The sequence below is a fragment of the Amblyomma maculatum genome, chromosome 1 (assembly GCF_055883805.1).
Source record: "Amblyomma maculatum isolate TAMU_Amacu chromosome 1, ASM5588380v1, whole genome shotgun sequence".
NCBI lineage: Eukaryota > Metazoa > Arthropoda > Arachnida > Ixodida > Ixodidae > Amblyomma > Amblyomma maculatum.
Genome location: NC_139344.1, coordinates 302,112,930 through 302,135,016, shown reverse-complemented (window position 1 = coordinate 302,135,016; position 22,087 = coordinate 302,112,930). Strand labels below are relative to the sequence as shown.

The 22,087-nt window shown below is 46.1% G+C and overlaps 1 protein-coding gene across 6 annotated transcripts in view; it reads right to left on the bottom strand.

Annotated features, from left to right (window-relative positions):
- The window catches only part of PAPLA1 (Phosphatidic Acid Phospholipase A1), an 88,508-nt gene extending 66,829 nt beyond the window's left edge, over positions 1–21,679 (bottom strand). For 4 of the 6 annotated variants that reach the window (XM_084605077.1, XM_084605860.1, XM_084606641.1 and 1 more), the window contains exons 1-3: positions 21,396–21,679; positions 20,622–20,768; positions 8,141–9,327 (exon numbers count right to left, since the gene is read on the bottom strand). In XM_084605077.1, the coding sequence (XP_084461203.1) occupies positions 8,141–9,327; positions 20,622–20,768; positions 21,396–21,519 (1,458 nt within the window). In that variant the 5' untranslated portion in view covers positions 21,520–21,679. Of the gene's footprint in view, positions 1–8,140; positions 9,328–20,621; positions 20,769–21,183; positions 21,318–21,395 lie in introns of those variants that run through there. The other 2 variants (XM_084605447.1, XM_084607961.1) reach the window with 2 other exon arrangements.
- Positions 21,680–22,087: the final 408 nt, after the last annotated feature.

Sequence of the window (22,087 nt, the reverse complement as noted above, 5' to 3'; positions counted from 1 at the left end):
CAGGGAACGAGCATATCAAGAAACGAGCATAGCAGTTTATTTTTGATTATGATTCCTATATAAATAACATAGTCAACGAAATATGCACATTTCAGTGTTCTGCAGGTGTTGTTAATTAACATCATCATCATTATCAGCCTGATTATAAATTAAATAAATGAGGATAAAAAAAACTGCTCGATACTTTTTGAGAGACGGACTCCGAGCTCAAATCGTATTTATTATCATAAGAGCCATCCCTCCAGTCCGCAGTCGAAGGTCCCGCACGGTCAGCCATCCGAAAGTAACCGTGTACACTGACGGCGCACTTTCGGTGACCCGCACAACTGAGATAAATGGCACATTGTGAAATCAAGATGACAGAGGGAGATAGAAAGAGGCTAAAACAACCTCCTTTCCTGCTGCTAGCCGCAAGCAAGGGTGTGGCAAAAGAGAGCGAAAGAAGCAATCGAGTCATGTGTCGACCTTTTGGAGAGTGATGCGTCTTAGCAGACACACCAACAGAATAAAAATAAAAACCTTCAAACCTACGGCAGATGGCAGAACAACCTTTGAACCCTTAACCGCACGCACGCGCCACATGATCGCTTAGCGCGATAGAGTAGCGCGCGTGGAGCAACCGCGCCCCCCCAGCAAAGAAGGTGGCCGGGGTGGCCACGGCTGCTACATACTCTTCAGCATATGCGTACCAACACAACGCGGGGCGAAAATACGGACTTGTAGAAAGATTTGACAAATGGCGCAGCCTGTCTAAGTGCACCAGCTTCGCGCTCAGGCACGAAGTTTTGAATGCACGATAAAGAACGTACCAGTACGTCGGTGACACTGTAGGGGGGAAGCACGAAAACATACCAGTACGTTCGCGACAGCGAAAGGGTATGTGTGGCAACTCTGATTGGATATGGTGGTGTTAGAGATGGTTTTCTTGAGAAAAGTGCTGTGCTAGTTGTTTTGAGAAGGAGCCGGCGACATGGATGATCAGTTGGCATAGTACTTTCATAGCATAAGTTACACAAGTAAATTTTCTTCTTCGTTGCAGTGACCATCGGTTCGCCTCGACATAAAGGCTAGCAATTCGGCTAGTTCGAAAAGCGCCCGTAGCGAGGCGAAGGCCGAGGTAGTCCACGGGATCGAGCAATTTTAGAGCAGAGGATAATGCTGACCCATAGACCATCGAGCCATAGTCAATGTGTGATAGAACTACACTATTCAGAAGGCTTAGAAGGCAGTTGCGGTCCGTGCCGCATGACTGGTGAGACAGAATTGTAGCAGATTCATTGCTTTGAGACACTTCAGTTGCAACTGTTTTATGTGGGCAATGAAGGAAAGTTTTTCATCAACAACTACGCCAAGAAATTTATGTTCCTTTTTAAAGGCAAGGCTCTGACCATTCAGTGTAGTGTTGGGGTCATTTCTGATGCCACGCTGCTTAGAGAAAAGTATGCAAACACTCTTTTCAGAGTTAAATTTAAACCCATTGTCATCAGGCCACCTAGACAATTTGTTAACAGCAAGCTGAATCTGCCGTTCAGATTTGAAGCTTATCTGGACGTCATCAACATATACAGAACAAGAAATGGGTTTTGTCAGCATGCTTTTTAGAGAGTTCATTTTGACTATGAAAAGTGAGCAGCTGAGAACACCACCTTGAGGGACACCATTTTCCTGTATGTACTGCTTTGAGTATGCATTTCCAACACGAACTTTGAAGGTCCGTTCAGACAAGTAACTTCGTATTGTAGTCAACATGTTCTCTGTGATGCCAAGAAAAAAGAGGTCGCGGATGATACCATAGCACCAGTGGTATCATATGCTTTTTCAAGATCGAAAAAGACAAACAATGTTGTTTATGTACAAAAGCATCCCTTGCATAAGACTCAAATGCAATGAGCTGATCAGCTGTTGACCGCCCAGCTCTAAAACCAGCTTGGTTTTGATGAAGAAGACCATTGTATTCAAGGAAATGAAGAAGGCAACGATTTACCATTTTCTCAAAAAGCTTGCATAGAGAGCTGGTTAGAGCAATAGGCCAATAACTAGCAGTAAGTGTGGGTTCTTTTCCGGGTTTTAATATTGGGATAATAATCGCTTCCTTCAATGCTTTAGGAAAGCATCCTGTAGCCCATATTTTATTATACAGGCAGAGTAGGGTTTCAAGAGTGTTCACATGCAGATGCCTGAGCATTCCATATGTGATCCTGTCAGGACCTGGTGCTATGTTACCACATGTGCCTAGTGCAATCTTCAGCTCCTGCATGGTGAAAGGGCTACTGTACCCTCCTGTGCATGGTCTTTTATCATGTATGTGCTTCCTCTCCTCAGTTGCCTTGTGCCGCAAAAAGGAATCTGTATAGTGTGCTGAGCTGCATATGTATTCAAAGTGTTGCCCTAATGTGTCTGCTTGATGTTCAAGAAAGTCACCACTGGTGCTGACAAGGGGTGTTGGGAGAGTGCTATATCCTTTGAGTGCTCTTATTATGTTGTATACTTTGTGTGCATCAGAATAAGAGTTCACAGAAGAAAGGAATGATGACCAGCTTTCTCGCTTGGAGATGCAAACATGCCTGCCATTTGCCTTTGCACACTTAACCCTTTCGCTGTCGGCGTTTCTGGTCGTGATGCACCCTCAGTGTCGGCTTGGTTTCAGGTAACGAGCATAGAGATTTATTTTTTATTATGATTGCTATACAAATAACATTGTCAATGGGATATGCACAATTCAGTGTTCTGCAGGTGTTGTTAATTAACATCATCATCACTATCAGCCTGAATATAAATTAGATGAATGAGGATAATATAAGAAAAAAACTGCTCAATACTTCTTGAGAGACCGAATCCAAGCTCGACGTATTTATAGTCAAAAGAGCCATCACTCCAGTCCGCGGCTGAACGTCCCGCGCAGTCAGCCATCCGAAAGCAACCGCGCGCACGGATGCCGCACTTTCGGTGGCCCACACAACGGAGATACATGGCAAGTTGTGAACTCAAGATGACAGAGGGAGATGGAAAGAAGCTAAAACAACCTCCTTTGCTGCTGCAAACCTGCAGCACATGGCAGAACAACCCTTGAACCCGTACCCACACGCATGCGCCGCATGATCCCTTAGCGCTATAGAGTAGCGTGCGCGGAGCGACTGCACCCCCAGCAAAGAAGATGACGGGGGTGGGCGCGATCGCTCCATACTCTTCAGTATATACGTACCAACACAACGCGGGGCGAAAATACGGACTTGTAGAAAGATTTGACAGATGGCGCAGCCTGTCCAAGCGCGCCAGCTTTGCGCTCAAGCACGAAGTTTTGAATGCACGATAGAGAATGTACCGGTACATCGGTGACACTGCGGGGGGGGGGAAGCACAAAAACGTACTGGTACGTTCGTGACAGCGAAAGGGTTAAAGGCTATTAGGTTATCGGCTGTGGGGTATCAGCGTAGTTTCAACCATGCCGTTTTGAGTTTCATGAGCACTCTTACATTCTGCGTTTATTTCATGGCTTACTTGACATTTGTAGAATGTATTTTTCTGCTGCCTCTATAATATGCAGTGTGATCAAGCACTGAGTTTCATCAACGCCTAAGTCAGTAACTGATGAACAAGCCAATGATGAGTGTTCCCTGAACATCTCCCAGTTGGCTGCATTTTCTTTTTTCACTTTTATTACCAGCATACTTTACAGAGATCGAAAAATGGTCACTTCCATATGGATTGTTATTAACAACCCATTCTGCAGCTGCCAAGAGCATTGTGGAGCCAATAGCTAAATCTATGGATGTGTATGTGTTATGTAATATGTTGTAGTATGTTGGCTCTTTTGTGTTAAGTAAGCATGACCCAGAGGACAATAAGAATTTTTCAATTAGCCCACCTCAAGAGTCCATTCTTGTACATCCACATAATAGATGGTGTGCATTAAAGTCTCTGACCAGCAGCCACGGTTCTGGGAGTTGATCAATCAGCTTTTCAAAACTTTCACTCCATAGTCTATAACCTGGAGGAATATACAGAGAACACACCGTTGTTATTTTACCAAATATTAAGGTTCGTATTGCCACTGCCTCTAAGTCTGTATTAAGTGAGATACTTTGATATGGGATCGATTTTTGCGTTACAATGGCAACGCCAACAGAGGGGCGAGTGCTGCCTTGCCTATCTTTCCTGAATACAAGATACTGCTTGAGGAAACTTGTGTCTACTGGTTTTAAGTGGGTTTCTTGCAGACAAAGTATGTTTGGTTGGTGCTCGGCGAAGATTTCATATACATCATCAAGATTATTTAGCAGTCCTCGACAGTTCCAATAAATGATGCTCTCAGTAGTCATTTTTGTAAGTGCAGAATGCGGAAGAGACAGTGGGTTTAAGACTCGCCGCCTTTATCAGGTGGCTTAACTGGCGTATATTTTTTCGATATGAAGCCATCCAGCAGGCACCACCTCTCACTGGTGGACTCCCTAGGCGCCACTGGCAGTGCAGAGTCCATGCTCACCTCCATCGCCTTTGGTGAAGGCATGGAGGCAGGAGATTTTTCAAGAGGAACCAAATTCCTCTCAGATGTCTTTGGTGTCCCGGACGTCTGGGAGAAAGTGACCTCCGGGGTTGCAAAGATTGTTGCAGCTGCTTAGTGATGATGCGTGGTGAAAGCACGTCAGCAGCATTGCACTGTGTGCCCACCGTTACTAGACGCGGCCTGGCCCCTCTACGGGCTGCACCAGCATAGGGAGCAGAGGAAAGCACTCTATGTTTCTTCCGTGCCTTTCCGTAGGTATATTCTCGGTTACTTTCAAATTTATCACTCTCTTTTCTGCCTGAAAGGTCACACAGGATCGTGAGTATGCAGGGTGTGTGCCCTCACAGTCGGTTGCACAGGCATCCTCAGCATGTCTGGCCACCATGCCCATACCACTGGCACGCACCTGCGTGGTATATACGGGCTAACTTTGCATCGGATGAATGATTACTCATGACTTTGGCCGCCATTCGTGGGCGGCAACTGGAAGGCCATTTCCACATGGGTCGTGGAAAATTCGGGTGTGGCCCTTACATGGTTTTTGTTTTTTAATATTTGCTTCGAGAAATAGTGGGTGCAGCCAAAACACGGGTGCGGCCTTTACGCGCATTTATATGGTATCTGTGAGTAGAGGTAGCGTAAAACAGTGGCCAAGTAATTTTTGCAACGGCAAGTCACGATCAGGAAGGTTGAGTGTGGTAGTATGAGACTGCGTCGCTGTGGTGTATTTGAGTAACCCATACCATGCCAAAAACAGCTGCGGTAGTGTAGAGGTAGAACATCCGCCCCGCATGCAAGGACTGCAGTTCGAATCCCGGTGTCGTGCAATGCTCCGCTGGATTAAAAAAAAAATTTCCGTGTCGATGGATTGCATAAACAGGTTTGGGGTGCGACCTGATGCCGGTGAACACCTCCGGCAATGCACTCTCTCAGCAGAACAGGAGTTGACCACCCTGGTGCAGTATTTGGCCGCAACCTACAATGATTAGTTCTATAAAATTCCAGCCTTTAGTCACCAGCAGCTGAGGAGCAACTGACCACGGCGGCGGTCAGACCTATGAAGCAGCGGGGAGTACCAAGAATTTCTGGCTCCACTGGACATGCTACCATTGGAAACTGACCCTAGCAACGTTTAATGCTAGAACCCTAGCTAATGAGTTTGGTTTAGCAGTGCTGTTAGAACTAGAGGGTATGAAATGGGATGTCATAGGGCTTAGCGAGGTTAGGAGGCCGAATGAGGCATATACTGTACTGAAGGATGGGTATGTACTGTGTTATCGAGGTTTACCAGAGAGGCGACAGCTAGGAGTAGGTTGCCTTGTCAATAAGTACATAGCGGGTAATATAGATGAACTCTATAGCATTAATGAGAGGGTGGCAGGCATCGTAATTAGGCTTAATAAGGGGTGAAGTGAGAGTTGTACAGGCCTACGCACCTACATGTAGTCATGATGACCAGGCAGTTGAAAGCTTCTACGAAGATGTAGAATCGGCAATGCGGAAAGTAAAGACGCAGTATGCTGTACTAATGGGCGACTTCAATGCCAAGGTAGGTAAAAAGCAGGCAGGAGGCCAGGCAGTGGTGACTATGGCATTGGTTCTAATAATAGCAGGGAGAGTTACTAGTTGAGTTTTCAGAGCGTAATAACGTAAGAATCGTGAATATCTTCTTCAGCAAACGGAAGAACCGGAAGTGAACATGGAAAAGCCCCAACGGGGAGACTAAAAATGAAATTGACTTCATACTGTTTTCTAACCCCGCCATTATGTAGGATGTAGAGGTAATCGGGAAAGTGCAATGCAGTGACGACCATAGGATGGTGAGGTCTCAAATTAATCTGGATTTAAAGAGGGAACGAAGCAGATTAGTAAGAAAGAAATCCATCAACGAATTAGCGGTGAGTGGGAGGGCAAAGAAGTTCAGGATCTCGCTACAGAATAGATACTATTCAGGTCTAACAGAGGATGACAACATTAGCCTAGAAGCAATGAACGATAGTTTCAGAGATATCATTACTGAGTGCGCTGTAGAAGTAGGCGGTAGGATAGTTAGAGAAGATACCGGTAAGCTGTCTAAGGAGACGAAATATTTGATTAAGAAATGCCAAAGTATTAAAGCTTTGTAATCTGCGATTCGCTGAAGACATTGCCTAGATGAGAAACTCAGAGGATGAACTGCAAAGAATGACTGATGACCTAGACAGGAAAAGCAAAAACGTAGGCTTGAAAATCGATGTGCAGAAGATAAAGGTAATGTTCAACAGCCTTGGGAAGGAACAGCAGTTCACAATAGGTAGCGAAGCACTGGAAGTAGTAGACGAATATGTCTACTTAGGACAGGTAGTAATCGCAGATCCAGACCGTGAAAGGGAAATAACAAGGAGAATAAGATTGGAGGAAGCGCATTTAGTAAGCCGCAGATCTGATTATGACTAGCAGCGTACCGGTATCGCTCAAGAGGAAAGTATACAACCGTTGCATATTACCTGTACTCACCTATGGAGCTGAAACGTGGAGGCTAACGAAGGAGGCTCTACTTAAGTTGAAGACAACGTAGACGGCTATGCAGCTATCACACTTTTCAGTGATTTTGTGGCAGTGGACTACGCCCCAAGCGCGGCGTGATAAATCGAACCAGGCTTGTGCAATCAAGCCATCACGGGCACTCTGCCAAGTTCGCTCCCTGCCACTGCAGGAGCTATCAAAAGATAAACACACTGTGATGTTATCGCTGCGCAGCATCTTGGCGCGCTGCCAATAATTGAGCAGTGGATGCGACGGCAGAAACGGAGGGGCGCGCCACCAACTAAAGGCTGTTTCACATGCAAACAAAAAACTCGCGATTTTTGCCGTAACAACGCAAAAGCCTTTTTTGAGCTGTCGCGGCAGCTCGAGCGGCAAAAGCGACACAGTTCCAACAAGTTGGAAATTTTTCGTTCTGTTGCTGCCGCTCGTCGCTAGTTCACTCAATCGCTAGCATCTAAACCAACCTTAACGGTTTTTTTTTTTTTTCAAATTCTTGGGAAAAAGTGGAGCGTGGGTTCATTATGTGAGTAGGTTAATTACGCGACAAATATGGTATCATTTTTCACGATCGTAAGAGGCATCTCAAGATGATTTCTGCATATCGAATTAACACTATATTGAACTATTTCGCGATCCCCTTAGAGTTCGATACATCTTGATTCGACTGTACTACATGCAAAGAAAATATATACTGACTCAATGCATGTGAAACAGGTCATCCAAAGCAAGACCCTCGATGGCAACTTGAAGAGTGTGCCAAACTGGATTACTAGTGCATTTCCCGGCTCGCCAAGAAAATCTTCTGCAATTCACGAAATGATGCAACAGTAAGCAATATCTGCGGCTGAGTTGGAAGCGCACAAAATAATTTTTTGCATTTGCTCCAGAATGCACTGTCATAACACCAAGTGGCACTGCAAAAGTCCCTGAATGCAAAACAACAGGATGGTCTAGAGTGGCTGCAGTTATGCTACCAGTGGGATCACAAAGGCTCACTGTAAATATTTACCAGGCCTTTCCACTGTGCATTTCATGCCTGCATCTGGTGCACTTTTTTCAACTGCATTATAACTAGGTTTAACTGCCAGCAAATTAGTAAGTTCAGCTCACCAAGGTCTCCATGTCGATTTGCTCCTCTTGAATTTTGGAGATGTAGTCGCCCAGCTGGAGCTCCTGGAACACAGACTCGACCGACGGCTGCTCAGTGGCCGGGCTCTGCTCGGCCACAAAGACTGTGTCGAACTGGTGAGACAAAATGTCATACAAGATAAGCGACCCCAAGCTGTGGCCAGCCAAGGCAATGGTCCCACTGAATCCTGGGTTGCGCTCCATGAACTGGCGGTGCAGCCGGTTCATTTCGGAGCCCACCGTATCCACAATGGTCTGGCAGTATACGGGGCTCGTGTAGAACAGGATGTCAAGCAGGGTGTCATTGGTGAAGTGGCGCAGCTTGGGGATGCTCCGCAGAGTGATGTGCCGCAGTACCTGGTCAATGCCCGTGGTGTCACTGTGCAGTGTGGAGTGCCACGAGACAGGCAGGAACTCAACGCGACCAATCCAGCCGTCCCGCGAGGGTCCTCCAAAGTGGCTTCGGACAAGCCCCAGGGCAATGTGGCGAATGTCGTCCAGGCACTCCTGGACTGAGCGGAAGCGGAAGTCGCACACAGAGCCCACTCCATGCACAACAAAGACCAGATGGTCGATCTGACTGGGCTCGCCTTCCTCAATGGTGTCCACCTCAGTGATGCCACGCTTGACCACCCGAGGCCGGCTCTGGCCCTCGCTCACATTGTTCCCCCACTCGTCCGGGTGGCTGGAGGGGAGGAAGTGCACCATGACGCTTGAGTTGTGCATCACCACAGTCTGGTTGCCTGGAAGCTCCAGCGTCTGGTGCCAACTGCCCGTGGCCATCGAGTGCCGGTAGTGCTCTTCCAGGAGACCAGCCAGCTGCTCCTCATAGGGCACAAAGCGGTTCTGGCCTTCCAACTTGTAGAACCAGGTGCAGCGCCGCACCTGGCTGGGTGCTTCCTCCCAGTAGACTGGGTAGCGCAGCCGGGCACCCACGTCCACATCATACCGCCCGCCATCTGTGGTCACCACTCGGCTGCTGCCAGAGGCCTCCAAGTTGGCCGAGTCCAGCAGCGAGAAGGGCATCCAGACCAGTTTGTGCTCAATCTCCCGACTGTAGAACCAGTGGGGCCTCACTGGAGTGTACTCAGATGTCAGAGGGCCACCACTCGGGTCCCCCGGTAAGCATGACGATGCTGGACTCTGCCGATGGAAGTTCATGGGCGGACCTGTTCCCAAGTAAGCAGCTAAAGCTATATTTGAACAACCCATATATGACCATTTGTCAAGCACACTTTCAGAAAAGAAGTCACTGATTAGGTCTAATGTTGCTATAATCCTGTTAGCAATTACCTAAGAAAACTACAGGGAACCGCAGCATTGAGATAAAGGAAGACCACAGGACCAGCGCTGTCCTTTTTGCATTCCTTGTCTCAACACTGTTATTCCTTGTCAACATGTATCCACTAGCTCAACTCTCATCTAAGGAAAGAGATATGACAACTTTCAAACCCCTCTTTGCAATGAGAAACTGCTCACCTCCATGTGTACAATCATGCAAACACAGTCCTATTTGCTTCCTTTCACTACTAAACAACAGCCCTTTCCAGGGAACTATCAGGCACACTGTGGTAAATGTGTATACACATCTTGAATTTTGAAACATTGCAGAATACATGACCTCTAATATATTAGGGAAGAACATAATAATTTGACAGATATAGCATAGCTACTGCTGAAGATGACAGAACAATCGCAGATTAAAAGGGATACACAAAAACCACAGGAACTCTGTCTCATTTTCAGTCCTAGTAAAAAGTGATTTTTCAAAGCTCTTTGCAGCTATGTTCAGCATCAAAAGGGACTCCATGCTCACCCTACGGAAACAAATGTCTTCAGTATTTCTTGTGGCAATAGGTCTCTCTAGCCATGTTTCCAGTCAAAGTTTAAATTGTTCACCTTTGATCAGATGCGCGAACACAAAGATGGAAGACCGGCTCAGCACCCTTCATAACTGATTTGTTTGGAGGCAAAAAGCACAAATATATATCGCCGTCATACATGCATGAAACACTATCATGCTTCAGGTTAGATATAATAATGAATAGTTGTTCTCAGCCTTGTCACTAATGCACACATTTCCTTTTTTTTCCTCGATAAAAAGTGCTTCGATTAATTCCCTAGCATTGGTATTTTTATTTGTAGGCAGAATCCGCACACGAGCAAAGCATGACTCACAAGAGCCTGACAGCCTGGACCTTATATGTTCCCTGATTTACTCGTTAATGCAGTGCCATGGTTTGATATAGCCCTCTTTGGCCGGGGGTCATAATGTTATGCGGATCACCTGGGGAAGAGGTGGCGAGACCTGTGCCCAATGTAAGCTCCCCTGTTGGGCAAGGGAGGTCATAAAGGTGGCGAGAATTACCTGCCAACAAAGAGTATGTGGCAAGCAGGCACCTTTTCTTTTTCTTCACTGAATGTAGAAAGCTTTTTTAAAATTGTGGCACGAACGACAACCAGCCTTATCCTGGAAATTCTTTTACAAATGTAGTGGAGGGCTCCTCAAATATGGAGCTGGCATGGGTGGTATGGTAGGCTATTGTAGTGTCGGCATCAACAACTGCCAAATGCTAGATAATTGCATGTATGATAATAAAGGGCATCCTTTCATGGTGTGTGTATACTGCAACATCATCTGTCAACGAGGACAATATGTTAGGCTGTATAGTTTTGAGAATTGGACTCCTACATTGAAGGCAACTCATATGTGAAATGTTTCAAACATTAGTGGAAAGTAACACAAATCGAGGACAGCAACTGGAAGAAATATGCGCTCATTACTGCCCTAGGGAAATCTCAAGGACCTGCCTTCTACATCCAATGACAAGTCGTTCAAGGAGCTGATCGAAATCTTGAAGGAGCACTACGCACCGGGTAGCTAGGTAGTAGGGTTCAACTGCCGCAGAGTCCGCTATTGAGCTAAGAACTGCGCGTTCGGGAACCTTCTAGAAAACGCACTATGTGACTGCTTGGTTCCAGGCCAGTCAAGCAACGCTGCTCAAGAAGAGCTCTACTTGGAAACAATGCGCAATGTAGCAAAAGCAGCAGAACTTAATCCACAATGGAAACCAGGGGTAAACGCACCACAAAATGGCTATCCTAGCAGACCAATGTGGTGAAGCGCATGAGGCAAACGAATGCAAGTATCGTGAAGCACGATGCCACTGGTGCAAGACACTTAGCGAAGGAAAAAAAGGGCAAAGTGGTTAATGCGCTCAAAGATGAAAGCGAGCTGGACTATTTGCAGCTTTTTCATGTCAAGTTAAACAGGCCTTATCTATGATAGACTGAACATGCAAATACATATGTGAGCAGCAGTATCCATTATTAGCGAGCAGATCTACGCTCAACTAGCATGGAAGCAAAGCCTAAAAAAGTACCCTCAACTAAGGAGTTACTGTGGAATGCTGCTTCGAGATGACCAGAGAGACGCATGTATGTGCCGAGTATGAATATGAAGGTCAAAAGAAAACTTTGCCTGTGATTGTCGTTCCTGGAACTTGGTCATGACTACTAGGGAGAGATTGGCTGGCACAAATCAGGTTAAACTGGAATCACATCTTTACGTAGAGGCGGAGGAAAACATGAAATTCCCGCTGCAGAAGTATGTGGAATTTGACAAGTTAGCTTGCTCTTGGTAAAGGGCTATGGCGTGAAAATTGTCCGGTCTTCTGCAAAACTCATCCCCATGCGCTGAAAGATGCTCTAAAGCGGTCTTACAGAGCAACTGGGCCACGCCAATGTCTGAGCATAAGGTGAGAAAGTCACCTTGAATCCTTCCATAAAGACCACTTGCAGAGGATATTTGCACAGTACTAGTTGGTGGGAAAGTCTTTACTATGCTTGATTTGACCATGGCATACCAGCTGCTTCATGTTGATGAAGATTCACAGAAATGGTTTACTTTTGGCAAAACCTTGGCTTGTTCAAGTATCTGTGCATATGCCGTATGGTATTTCAAGTGCAGCAGCGATTTATATTTGTTACGCATGAGATGCTGAAGAGACTGGAAGGAGTCTTGTGCTACTTGGATGACGTCCTCATACCAGCAGCATCTGTTGAGGCAAGATTTAAGCTCCACGGAGAGTTTTTCCAACCCTCTGTGAAGGCCATGTTAACGATAAGTAAAGCCCTTGTACAGAGAAAGCTGTCAAGAGTGTTCCAGCTCCCATGAGCTAGACGTATTTTATGCTAAATTCATTCCAAACATGTTCACTAAGCTCAAGCCACTATATAATCTACTGGAAACGAACCAAAGCTGGCATTGGTCAGTTAACTGTTTCCAAGAAAGCACGCTACGGCTAATGAGTGAGAACATCACGTCGTTCTGCGATCCCGCCAAAACAATCAGATTAGTGGCATCAATCTAAGGAGCAGTGCTGTTCTATGTTGTATCATGCGCATCGCATAGCCAGAGGGATGGGTTATTCATAGCTTGTTGTTCTGGGGATAAAACACTTTCCCTATCTACCTCTGAAAGGTTTGCTTTGGCATGATAAACCAATATCAACCTTGGAACCCCGTATACGAAGATGGATGCTTTTGCTAGCAGCAGATCACTACACGTGGCAATATCGGAAAGGCTACTCAGTTGCAAATGCAATCCCACTAAAAATGAGAATGACGTCAGCGACTATATACAGCTCTTTTTGGTGACCGATCAACTGCCTGTAGGGGCTGATAAGATTCACAAAGAAACCAGCCAGGACGTGGTCTTGTCTAAAGTATTGTTATACACACAGCACGGATGACCCTCCAAAGTAATTAAAGAAGCACTTGTGCTGTACTTCACTAGGCATTACGAGCTATCCACAGACAGTGACTGTATTACGTGGTGCAACCGGGTGACCCGGATGAAAATGCTTCAAATCATGTCTCGTGGCCAAAGCAAATGGAAGACATGGACAGTGAGGGGGTGCGCCAGTTGCCAATTAACTCAAAATGCTGCACCTGTCTTTAACTTTGTGGCTGACACGTCAGTGGCAGAGAATTCTTCTCAACTTCACATACTGCAACCGTCACTGGTTGCTCGTTCTCGTGGACATTTATTCAAGATGGGTAAAACTGCAGCCAAGACAGCGGAAAAACTAAGGACTATTTTTGCAGTGCTTGGTATCGGAAGAGGACATCATCGACAACGGACCACCCAGTTTGTATCATTGAAATTTTCAACCTCATCTAACAGAATCCGCCACCACCTCTAGACAGCGCTGCTGAACACCTTTTTTAGACCATAACAAGGCACCTGAAAAAACAAGGGAAGAGTGAGTGGGTGCAACAAAATCTATACAGCATCGTGTGGAGCAGTTTTTTTTCTACTACAGAAACCGGAAAAAATATCAGCCGAATTGGTCTTGTCTTGGAGACACGGCAAACCATGCTGCACCCTGAGCTTCACAACCATCTAAAAGAGCACTGGGAGCCTCAGTTCGCAAGCCAACATTTTGACAAGTGGACGTGCCTTCGCCTGGGACAAGTCCACTCGTCGAAACGTTGGCTCTCGTTCTACCCTGGATATAGTGTTCTAGAAGTGTGCCGTCTGCCACCGCTGAGCTGGTCGTTTCAGCGATGACAGGAGAGAGGGCGCTGTGTGTAATAGGAGCGCATGAGCGCTAACAGATAACTAGGTGAACTGCCTACGTCAACGCTAGTTCTTCGGACCCCGAAGGCATGCAACAATAAATTGTGTCGCTTTAGCTCCCACAAGCTTGCCTAAATGCAATAAACTGATTCTGCGCATGAATAAATGAACTAGTTCCGTATAAAAGCGGCCGTCATCAGGGAATTTATCTATAAGCGGTGAGACACGCAGGCCTCTCTTCTCCTACAGAAATGGCTTGGGGAGAATCAGATGTTGAAAAACATTGTGATGTCATAATTTCAATCTGCCGGGAATCCAAGAGCATGCCATGACTATGCAGGATTGTGTTTAAGACTGCTTTTCTGGTGTCGAATCAGATACAGATTGCCGATGAACTGACAAGCAACACTAAGAAATTTCCTGAACGTATTCGGTACTTTATTTCTCAAACGTTAACGGGAGGTCTAATGACGAATGTCTAACGTATATTTATGATCACATAGATGTTTATTATCGAATGCGCCGGTTTATGTGGGCGAGTCTGCGGTCCCCCATCGACGCTCGCGTGATTGAAGAACCAATGGAGGGTGTTTTAGGCTAGGCTAGCGTACTTCAACTGTTTGCGCCACATGTAAATAGGGATATGTGAAGGTTACTTGGAGACAGAAATTATGTCAGGGGCTGTTGAATACTTATTTGAATGTGGGTGGATACACATGAACAGGCAGTTGTATAAAAAAATACAGAACAGATTAGCGAGAGATCATACAATTAATGCACGAAACCACACAGCGGACAACTTCAAAAACCAGCAGGGTAAACAATTCGCGACTTAAGTGAATATAAATAAATAGCTCAAGAATATGAAGTGCTACGAAACATATGAAGTGCTACGGAATTATATGAAAATGTCACTGAACTACGAGCACGTGAATTAATTAAGCTGCTAAATTTGAAAATACACAAGACGCGGACGGAGTCATTAAATAGAGCCCCCAAAAACAATTATTTGCACCTCCTCACCTTCAGATGCTTTATTTGCTCTGCTTTAGAGCTCTGCTCTTGGTTTATTGACTTCACATAAAAATGGAATCGCAGCTGGACGTAGAACTTCCCTATGCAAAGCGTCATTTCTCTATCATGGGTAGGACATCCAGGCTCGGGAACCTCTGCGCTTTGAAAAAACATCGCAAAATCCCGGATGCTGCTCGCATTAATCCTAATTCTTGAGCTAAAAAAAAAAAATGTGACTCTTCCAGCGTGTTTAGGAGCTTTGCAAGCTCCGCCGAAGAATGAAGAAGACCTCCGTGGTCGAAGATTGAGATGAATTGATTTGCTCATTTTTGTGCGTGCATGATTTGCTCAAAATGAAATAAGCAGAACAAGTACTGCATTTTAATCTGTGCATGAACTTCCAAGCCACATATACTGCAATATAAGCTGCGACTTAGAACTGTGCTTATGATCATCTGGAGGAAGGGCATTCAATGTAGCTTCAATGTCCTCGAACCTTCCGTCGTGAACCAAGCAGTCAAGCTCATCATCGGAAAGGGCGCGCAGTGAGCAAAAAAAAGAAAAACGAAAAAGAGAGCGTTCAGTAAGGGAGGGCACAGGAGCCAAAGGAGATGAACTGGGACTATGCTATCTGCAGACACCTGCTTGACCAACTATCAACAACATATAGTATGACAGAGAAGCAATGCGATGCAACGAAATTAACGTAAGACATGAGCCGCAGAAGCAGACGCCCAGCATAAAGGTTGGGGGTGCATGGTGACAAAGGAATGTCTCCTTCCTCTGCCTGCTCCTGGTCTCTTTGTTCCTCGTTCCATTTCTGCGAGGTGCCCACACGGTCTTAGCCATGGAGGAGAGGTCGTCAACTTGAGCAACAACGTGTTACAGCGGACAGGAAACCATGAGAAACCATGTTGTAGTGGCACGGCCGCTCGATGGAAGCACACTAGGTGCGGCCTGCTACGTCGCCCGAAACCGGCGGGAGGCGCCTACTTCCCGTCGCCACCGCCGCGGCGCCACCGTTCGGGGACAGCCGCGCGCGGAGAGCTGCGCCTGGCTGCGCTTTCAGGGAGGCGTCGGCGTGGTAGAAGCCTTTTATTTTAAGGATATAAGAACTCCGCTTCACACAATTTGGCAACAGGAATTAGTAAATACTGTCATGTCTAGTGTGACCATGTCAGCACTTAGCGCTTGCTCGACGACGATGTATACTGGAGTGTACCCCGAAAAACTTAATGCGACGGTGGGTCAAGGCCACTCGATGGAGAGCTCGCATTACCGTGATGTTGCATTCGGATCAAGTTGTTTGTCACACGAAAATGTCACCCGGCTGTGAATAATTCGAAGCTGTTCAGCTGCCATGGTAGCCTAATGTATAACCACTTAACTATGTCGCGAATTCCGTGTGTCATTTTCCTACCATTTACTCATTCCTGCATGCAGCTTTTATACACCAATTGATGTCAACCTGTTCTAAGCTGACAGCGCTATCCAATAAAGTATATTGTCCTACTGTGAGCAACCTCTGTGAAAATGCGACATGTAACCAATCTGTCTATCTCATTCTGACAAATGTTACGTTGGAAATATGAAGATGTTTATTAGGTTAAATCTACATGATAAACTGCGATCTTCGACGCAGTTGGAGACCTTAAACTTTTTACGCCAGAAGGCCGTCATGGCTTCCCGCATTTTGCATGACCGAACTAAGCGCGCTTCATAGAGCCGGTCTGCCTCAAGGTGCTACGTATATGCGCCGAAAGTATTTATTACCATTTTTATTGGCTGCTCGCAAACCCGTACAATTTTTGCTGGTTTGTAGTTTTCAATGGAAGAACACGCATCGAGTGTTCCTGTTGTCAAACTCTTAGCTGCGGTCACAAGAATGTTCACGCTTCAGAGCGCAACTGCAGTCGAGATTCAGCGAGCGGCCGAGTGCGCTAATTAAATGGCCACACAAAAAAAGGAAGAAAATTACCAACCGCAGACGGAAACCTTTTCTTGAGAGAGGTTTATGCCATAGCCATAAATGTCGCTCGACTGATGAGTTGACATTTCCAGCTCAGCTCGCTATCAGTGGGTGCCGCAAATTAACAATATCTTGCATAGCGCCTCAGCATGGGCACGATCATTGTTTTCATAGATTAGCATCAGGTACTGTTTACAGTGAGAAAACAATGATGAAATCAAAAGTTTACACAGCTTGCTACTTCGCCGGACCTCTTCAGACTTCATCACCCTGTTAATGAAGGCGCTCGTAAGATGACAAAGCTTGATTACTTCCTTTGCAGGGTACATCAAGCCTCCATTGTCTTTGGTTTTCATCAACCTGTAACTGGTCCAGTTGACTCATACTTCCTACAACAGGCTTTTGCACGACTGACATGTCGCCTCAAAACCATTACCAAATATCACATAAATTAAGCGACAACCTGGTAGTGATAAACAAAACTTGGGGTTCTTAAATCTCCTTGCAGAGCCTCGTTAGAGTACCCGCTCTTTGCTACCTGCTTATTCACAGCATCCCGTAATTGCTGCCTCTGTCGCATATCATTAGAATGCAGCCTTAAGCCACCGCATTATATGAAGTAGCACCCTACACATAGCTATATAAAGCCCCTCTTTACCGAAGCCGTACGAATGTGCCCTATAAGAGTATAGTGTGCCTGACTTGGGATCTAAGGGTCCCACTTCCAATAATTCCCATTTCACCCTTACATCTTATTGACTCTCTCTGATTTGGCAGCTCCTGCCACATTGAACATGTCATGTGTTCTCATTTCGCCAAAGGTGTCTCGCCATATCACCAACGAACGTGCCTGTTGCCAGAGAGGTATTTTTCCGACTTTCCGCCGACACAGCGGGCGCCGGATTTTCTGTGGAACGTGGCTTTTCGGTTTATCGCATCGACTCAAACAATCTCAAGAGTATAAACAAATGTTGTATGCAGAGGCTCCTATGCTTGCAAGGCCACTCAGACTAGCGCTGCAAAATTTAGCACAAATTGTATGCTTATATAAAAAAAAAACGCTTCGTACCGTTTTCTGATATGTCCTCGCAACATAACCTGCGACAAAAGCTTCTGGTGCTACCTCATCGCGTTCATCTGCTTCACAACACATCGTTAGAAATCCTAGTTCACTGACCAGCTCCCTGGTAACTAAAGTGGTCAAACAACGTGACGGGAACACAAGAAAAAGGACAACACAACTAGCGCGGTGGTGCCGTCCTCTTCTCCTGTGTTCCCGTCACGCTGTTTTCACTGTTAACCTATAATTAATCACCAACAAGCCCAATCTGCTGTCCCTTGTAGCAAATTGAATGGCAGCTGATAGGGCATTATGCTTCAGCAACTGGACTTTTTAACCTCAGCGCCGCTTTCATTTCAGAGGAAGCGAGTGCAAATTTCCACTCCTCGCTACTGCCTTTGTCTGAAGCGAGCTCAGCAGATAAAATTTGAGGGTCTCTTAGATGTCTCTTAAGCGGAGGACGGCGAAAGCCTACCCTTGTCCTATCATTTGCCTCTCATCGTTTGTCACAGTTCGTCATTTCAAGTCGTCGTTTGATATATTAGTCGTTTCCCAGTCATGATGAGTCTGCCTGCGTAGTCACTGTAGCCCTTACCACTCATAACTAAGCAGGTTGCTCATTTAGAAACAGCAGTGGTCATTGCATGTCATCCTTTCACATATTGGTCATTTCGTAGTCATTAGCAGTAATAACATGTCATGCCCAGCTATTATAGTCATTACCACACATCGGTAAGCACTTGTACTCGTTCTAATCAGTTGCGGTCATTACATGTGATAGTTTGATATACTGGTCATTACAAATCATTTGTCATTATTACCCATATTAGTCATTAGCATTAGTCATTACCTCTATCAATGTCTATTTATAACTTTTATTGATTACCTATCACCATCAATCATTTTCATTCTTAATCTCCCTCCTTACACGTCCGCTTTTGCGACTGACACACCAGTGCACAGATTACAGCCACAGCTTCTGAGCACAGACTTTCGCTCCATGAGCCTAGAACGGCTTTCGCCTTAAAAAACAAACGCATTCCGTCTCAACGTTAACGTGCTTGCACACGCGCACACAAACAGTTTGTGTTTACCACGCAGACATGAGGCGAACGCGTACAGAAAGGAAGCAAACCGCGCGCTCAGAGCCGGCGACCCCGGCGGCGACATGTCCCCGAACAGTGGCGCCCTCAACAGAAATAGCGGGCGCAACTGTAAACTCTCCAAGGACGCGCTTGCCCATTGACGGCAGCGCGACGCAGCAGGCCGCACCCAGTGCGCTTCCATCGAGCGGCCGTGGTAGTGGTGTGCTCATTTAGACTGTTTTGATTGGTTCCTAACACCTTTCTTTATGGGAATTTTGTTACTTTCTTTATGCAGAACTATGGTTGCTGTGCAGCCACTATATATATCTTCCAGCACTTTCACGTACGGCTCGTCTACCCCCTGATTTCGCAATGCCTGCATCACCGCCGAGGTTTCAACTGAGTCAAATGCTTTTTCGTAATCAATGAATGCTATGTATAAGGGCTGGTTATATTCCGAGCATTTTTCTATCACCTGGTTGATGGTATGGATATGATCGATAGTAGAGTACCGTTTCCGAAACCCTGCTTGATCCTTTGATTGATTGCAGTCTAAGGTTGTCCTGATTCTATTAGCGATTACCTTAGTAAATACCTTATACGTAACAGACAGTAAGCTGATTGGTCTGTAATTTTTAAGGTCCTTAGTGTCCCCTTTCTTAGGCAAGGAGACACAATCTCCCCAGTACTATTCACAGCTTGTTTAGAGGAAGTATTCAGAGACTTGGAATGGGAGCAGTTAGGGATAAGGGTAGATGGAGAATACCTCAGTAATCTGCGATTTGCTGATGACATTGCCTTGCTAAGCAACTCGGGGGATGAACTGCAAATAATGATTGATGACCTAGATAGAAAAAGTAGAAAGGTAGGCTTGAAAATCAATATGCAGAAGACTAAGGTAATGTTCAACAGCCTCGGGAAGGAACAGCAGTTTACATTAGGTAGCGAAATACTGGAAGTAGTAGGCGAATATGTCTACTTAGGACAGGTAGTAACCGCAGATCCGGACCATGAAAAGGAAATAACAAGAAGAATAAGATTGGGATGGTGCGCATTTGGCAAGCACTCGCAGATTATGACTAGCAGCTTACCGGTATCGCTCAAGAGGAAAGTATACAACAGTTGCATCTTGCCTGTACTCACCTATGGGGCTGAAACGTGGAGGCTAACCAAGAGAGTTCTACTTAAGTTGAGGACAACCCAGAGGGCTATGGAACGAAAAATGGTAGGGGTAACATTAAGAGATAGAAAGCGTGCAGAGTGGGTCAGAGAAATAACTCAAGTTACCGACATTCTAGTGGAAATTAAGAAGAAGAAATGGACATGGGCAGGACATGTAGGGCGAAGAGAGGATAACCGATGGTCGCTGAGGGTAACAAACTGGATTCCAAGGGAAGGAAAGCGTAGCAGGGGGCGGCAGAAAGTTAGGTGGGCGGATGAGATTAAGAAGTTCGCAGGGGTCAAGTGGATGCAGCTAGCACAGAACCGGGTTAAGTGGAGAAATATGGGAGAGGCCTTCGCCCTGCAGTGGGTATAATCAGGCTGATGATGATGATGATGATGATTGGTTCCTCCGCAGTGGGCGAGTGAAATGGGAAAGACCAGGAAAGGCAATTTTTGGTTTGCTTGTATTTTGAAAATTCGTTCACTTAATAATGTGTGTTCTGGTGCACCAATTCCGGTAATTCTTTTTGATTCGGCGTGACACAAAGAATTCATAGTGGATGCCACTGGAGGTCGTACATGCTCACCCATGGGTGGAGGTGCAAGCTCCTGCTGTGGTGGTGCAAGCTCCTGCTGTGGTGGTGCAGAGCCAACCGAAGGTACCTGGTGTAGTGGTGCTCTCAGCGGCTGCTGCAGCTGAGAGAAAGACTCCTGGGGAAATTGGTACGCACCTCCTGCACAGTAGAAATCACAAACCTGCCTCTGTGAGTAGTTTTTTGATACCTAAATAAAAAGGCCTTGCTTTGTTTGCTATAGTTAAATACTACATAGTGATTTCTTTAAATTGTATCCTACTATAGTAATGAAGCCCAGGAGTAGCAGGCAAGGGAATGAGGTGTATTCGAAACCAAAATGCTTCGTCTGGATTTCGTTCATTTTGCGTCGTGCAGGCCTGTTCAATATGCCCATACAAGCGTCACAAATATTGTGACACGCGTAGTTCCTAAAACCAACGAGTAAATAATTGACGTCAAATTAATTTGCGGTCTTTATCGCACATCACGCAGTTATTATCGGTCTAAAAATTAAACATAACTGCTGATATGGCAAGACCTTCAAAGGCCCGACTGTATTTCACGCAATACTAACGTTTTTCGCTTCTGTCAACGAACTTCAATAGAGAACAACCCGGCGGAGCTCATCTGCAGTGACATCGTCCGTACGCTGTGCATCCATAAATGAGCTGCAGTGTGGTCACACTTGTAATAATGCGTTCACATCCACAAATCGGCAACCTGCAAACGATAACTACACCAAAGGGTCGTTACAGTTCCGCCATAGTGCAATATGTTAGACCATACCATCACTGGCGGGTTCCATTTGAGTCACCGGCATCAGAATGCTCCCACTGGGCCCATCATTCCAAGAGTTGGGTGGCTGCAGCAGAAGCGAAGTCAGCTTGCCTGGATCGTTTCTTCCAGCCATCTCTACAATTTATTCAGAGCACGAAGAGCAGTAGCACGTCGATGGCTGCAACACGCGATACTTTCCGTGGCCAGCCAGCTTACGACGGCCTATGCTGCATGCCACCTATGCATCGTCTACACTACACACCACCCAAGTAGCCCACGTTTGGGTTTCAGAGCACAGCGGCGCCCAGCGCAAGGTATATGTACTAACCTGAACTTGCCACGGCCGGTCTCGAGGGAGAGAGCGCTTCTCTTTTCTTACGGCCTCTCCAATGGGGTCTGTTTCAACCGCCCGCCGCACCTCGGTGGGGTCGCCACCGCCCCACTGCTGCTCATCCGCTACAGCCGTTCACGCGCAAGGGAAACGCGCGCTCGCTTTTAGCTTCGCCCGCGTCAATTGCAACCGGCAGGTCCTGACATTTCGCCCCTTACGGTTTATACAAAGTCCGTCATCAACATCGAACATTTATCGTGTACGAGGAATATAATACAGTCAACAATCCGCTCACGCGCGCGCTCCTTCGTCAGTGCGGCCGTGCACGATCGAATGAAGCTTCGGGTACACTTCAACATTTTTTACCCCT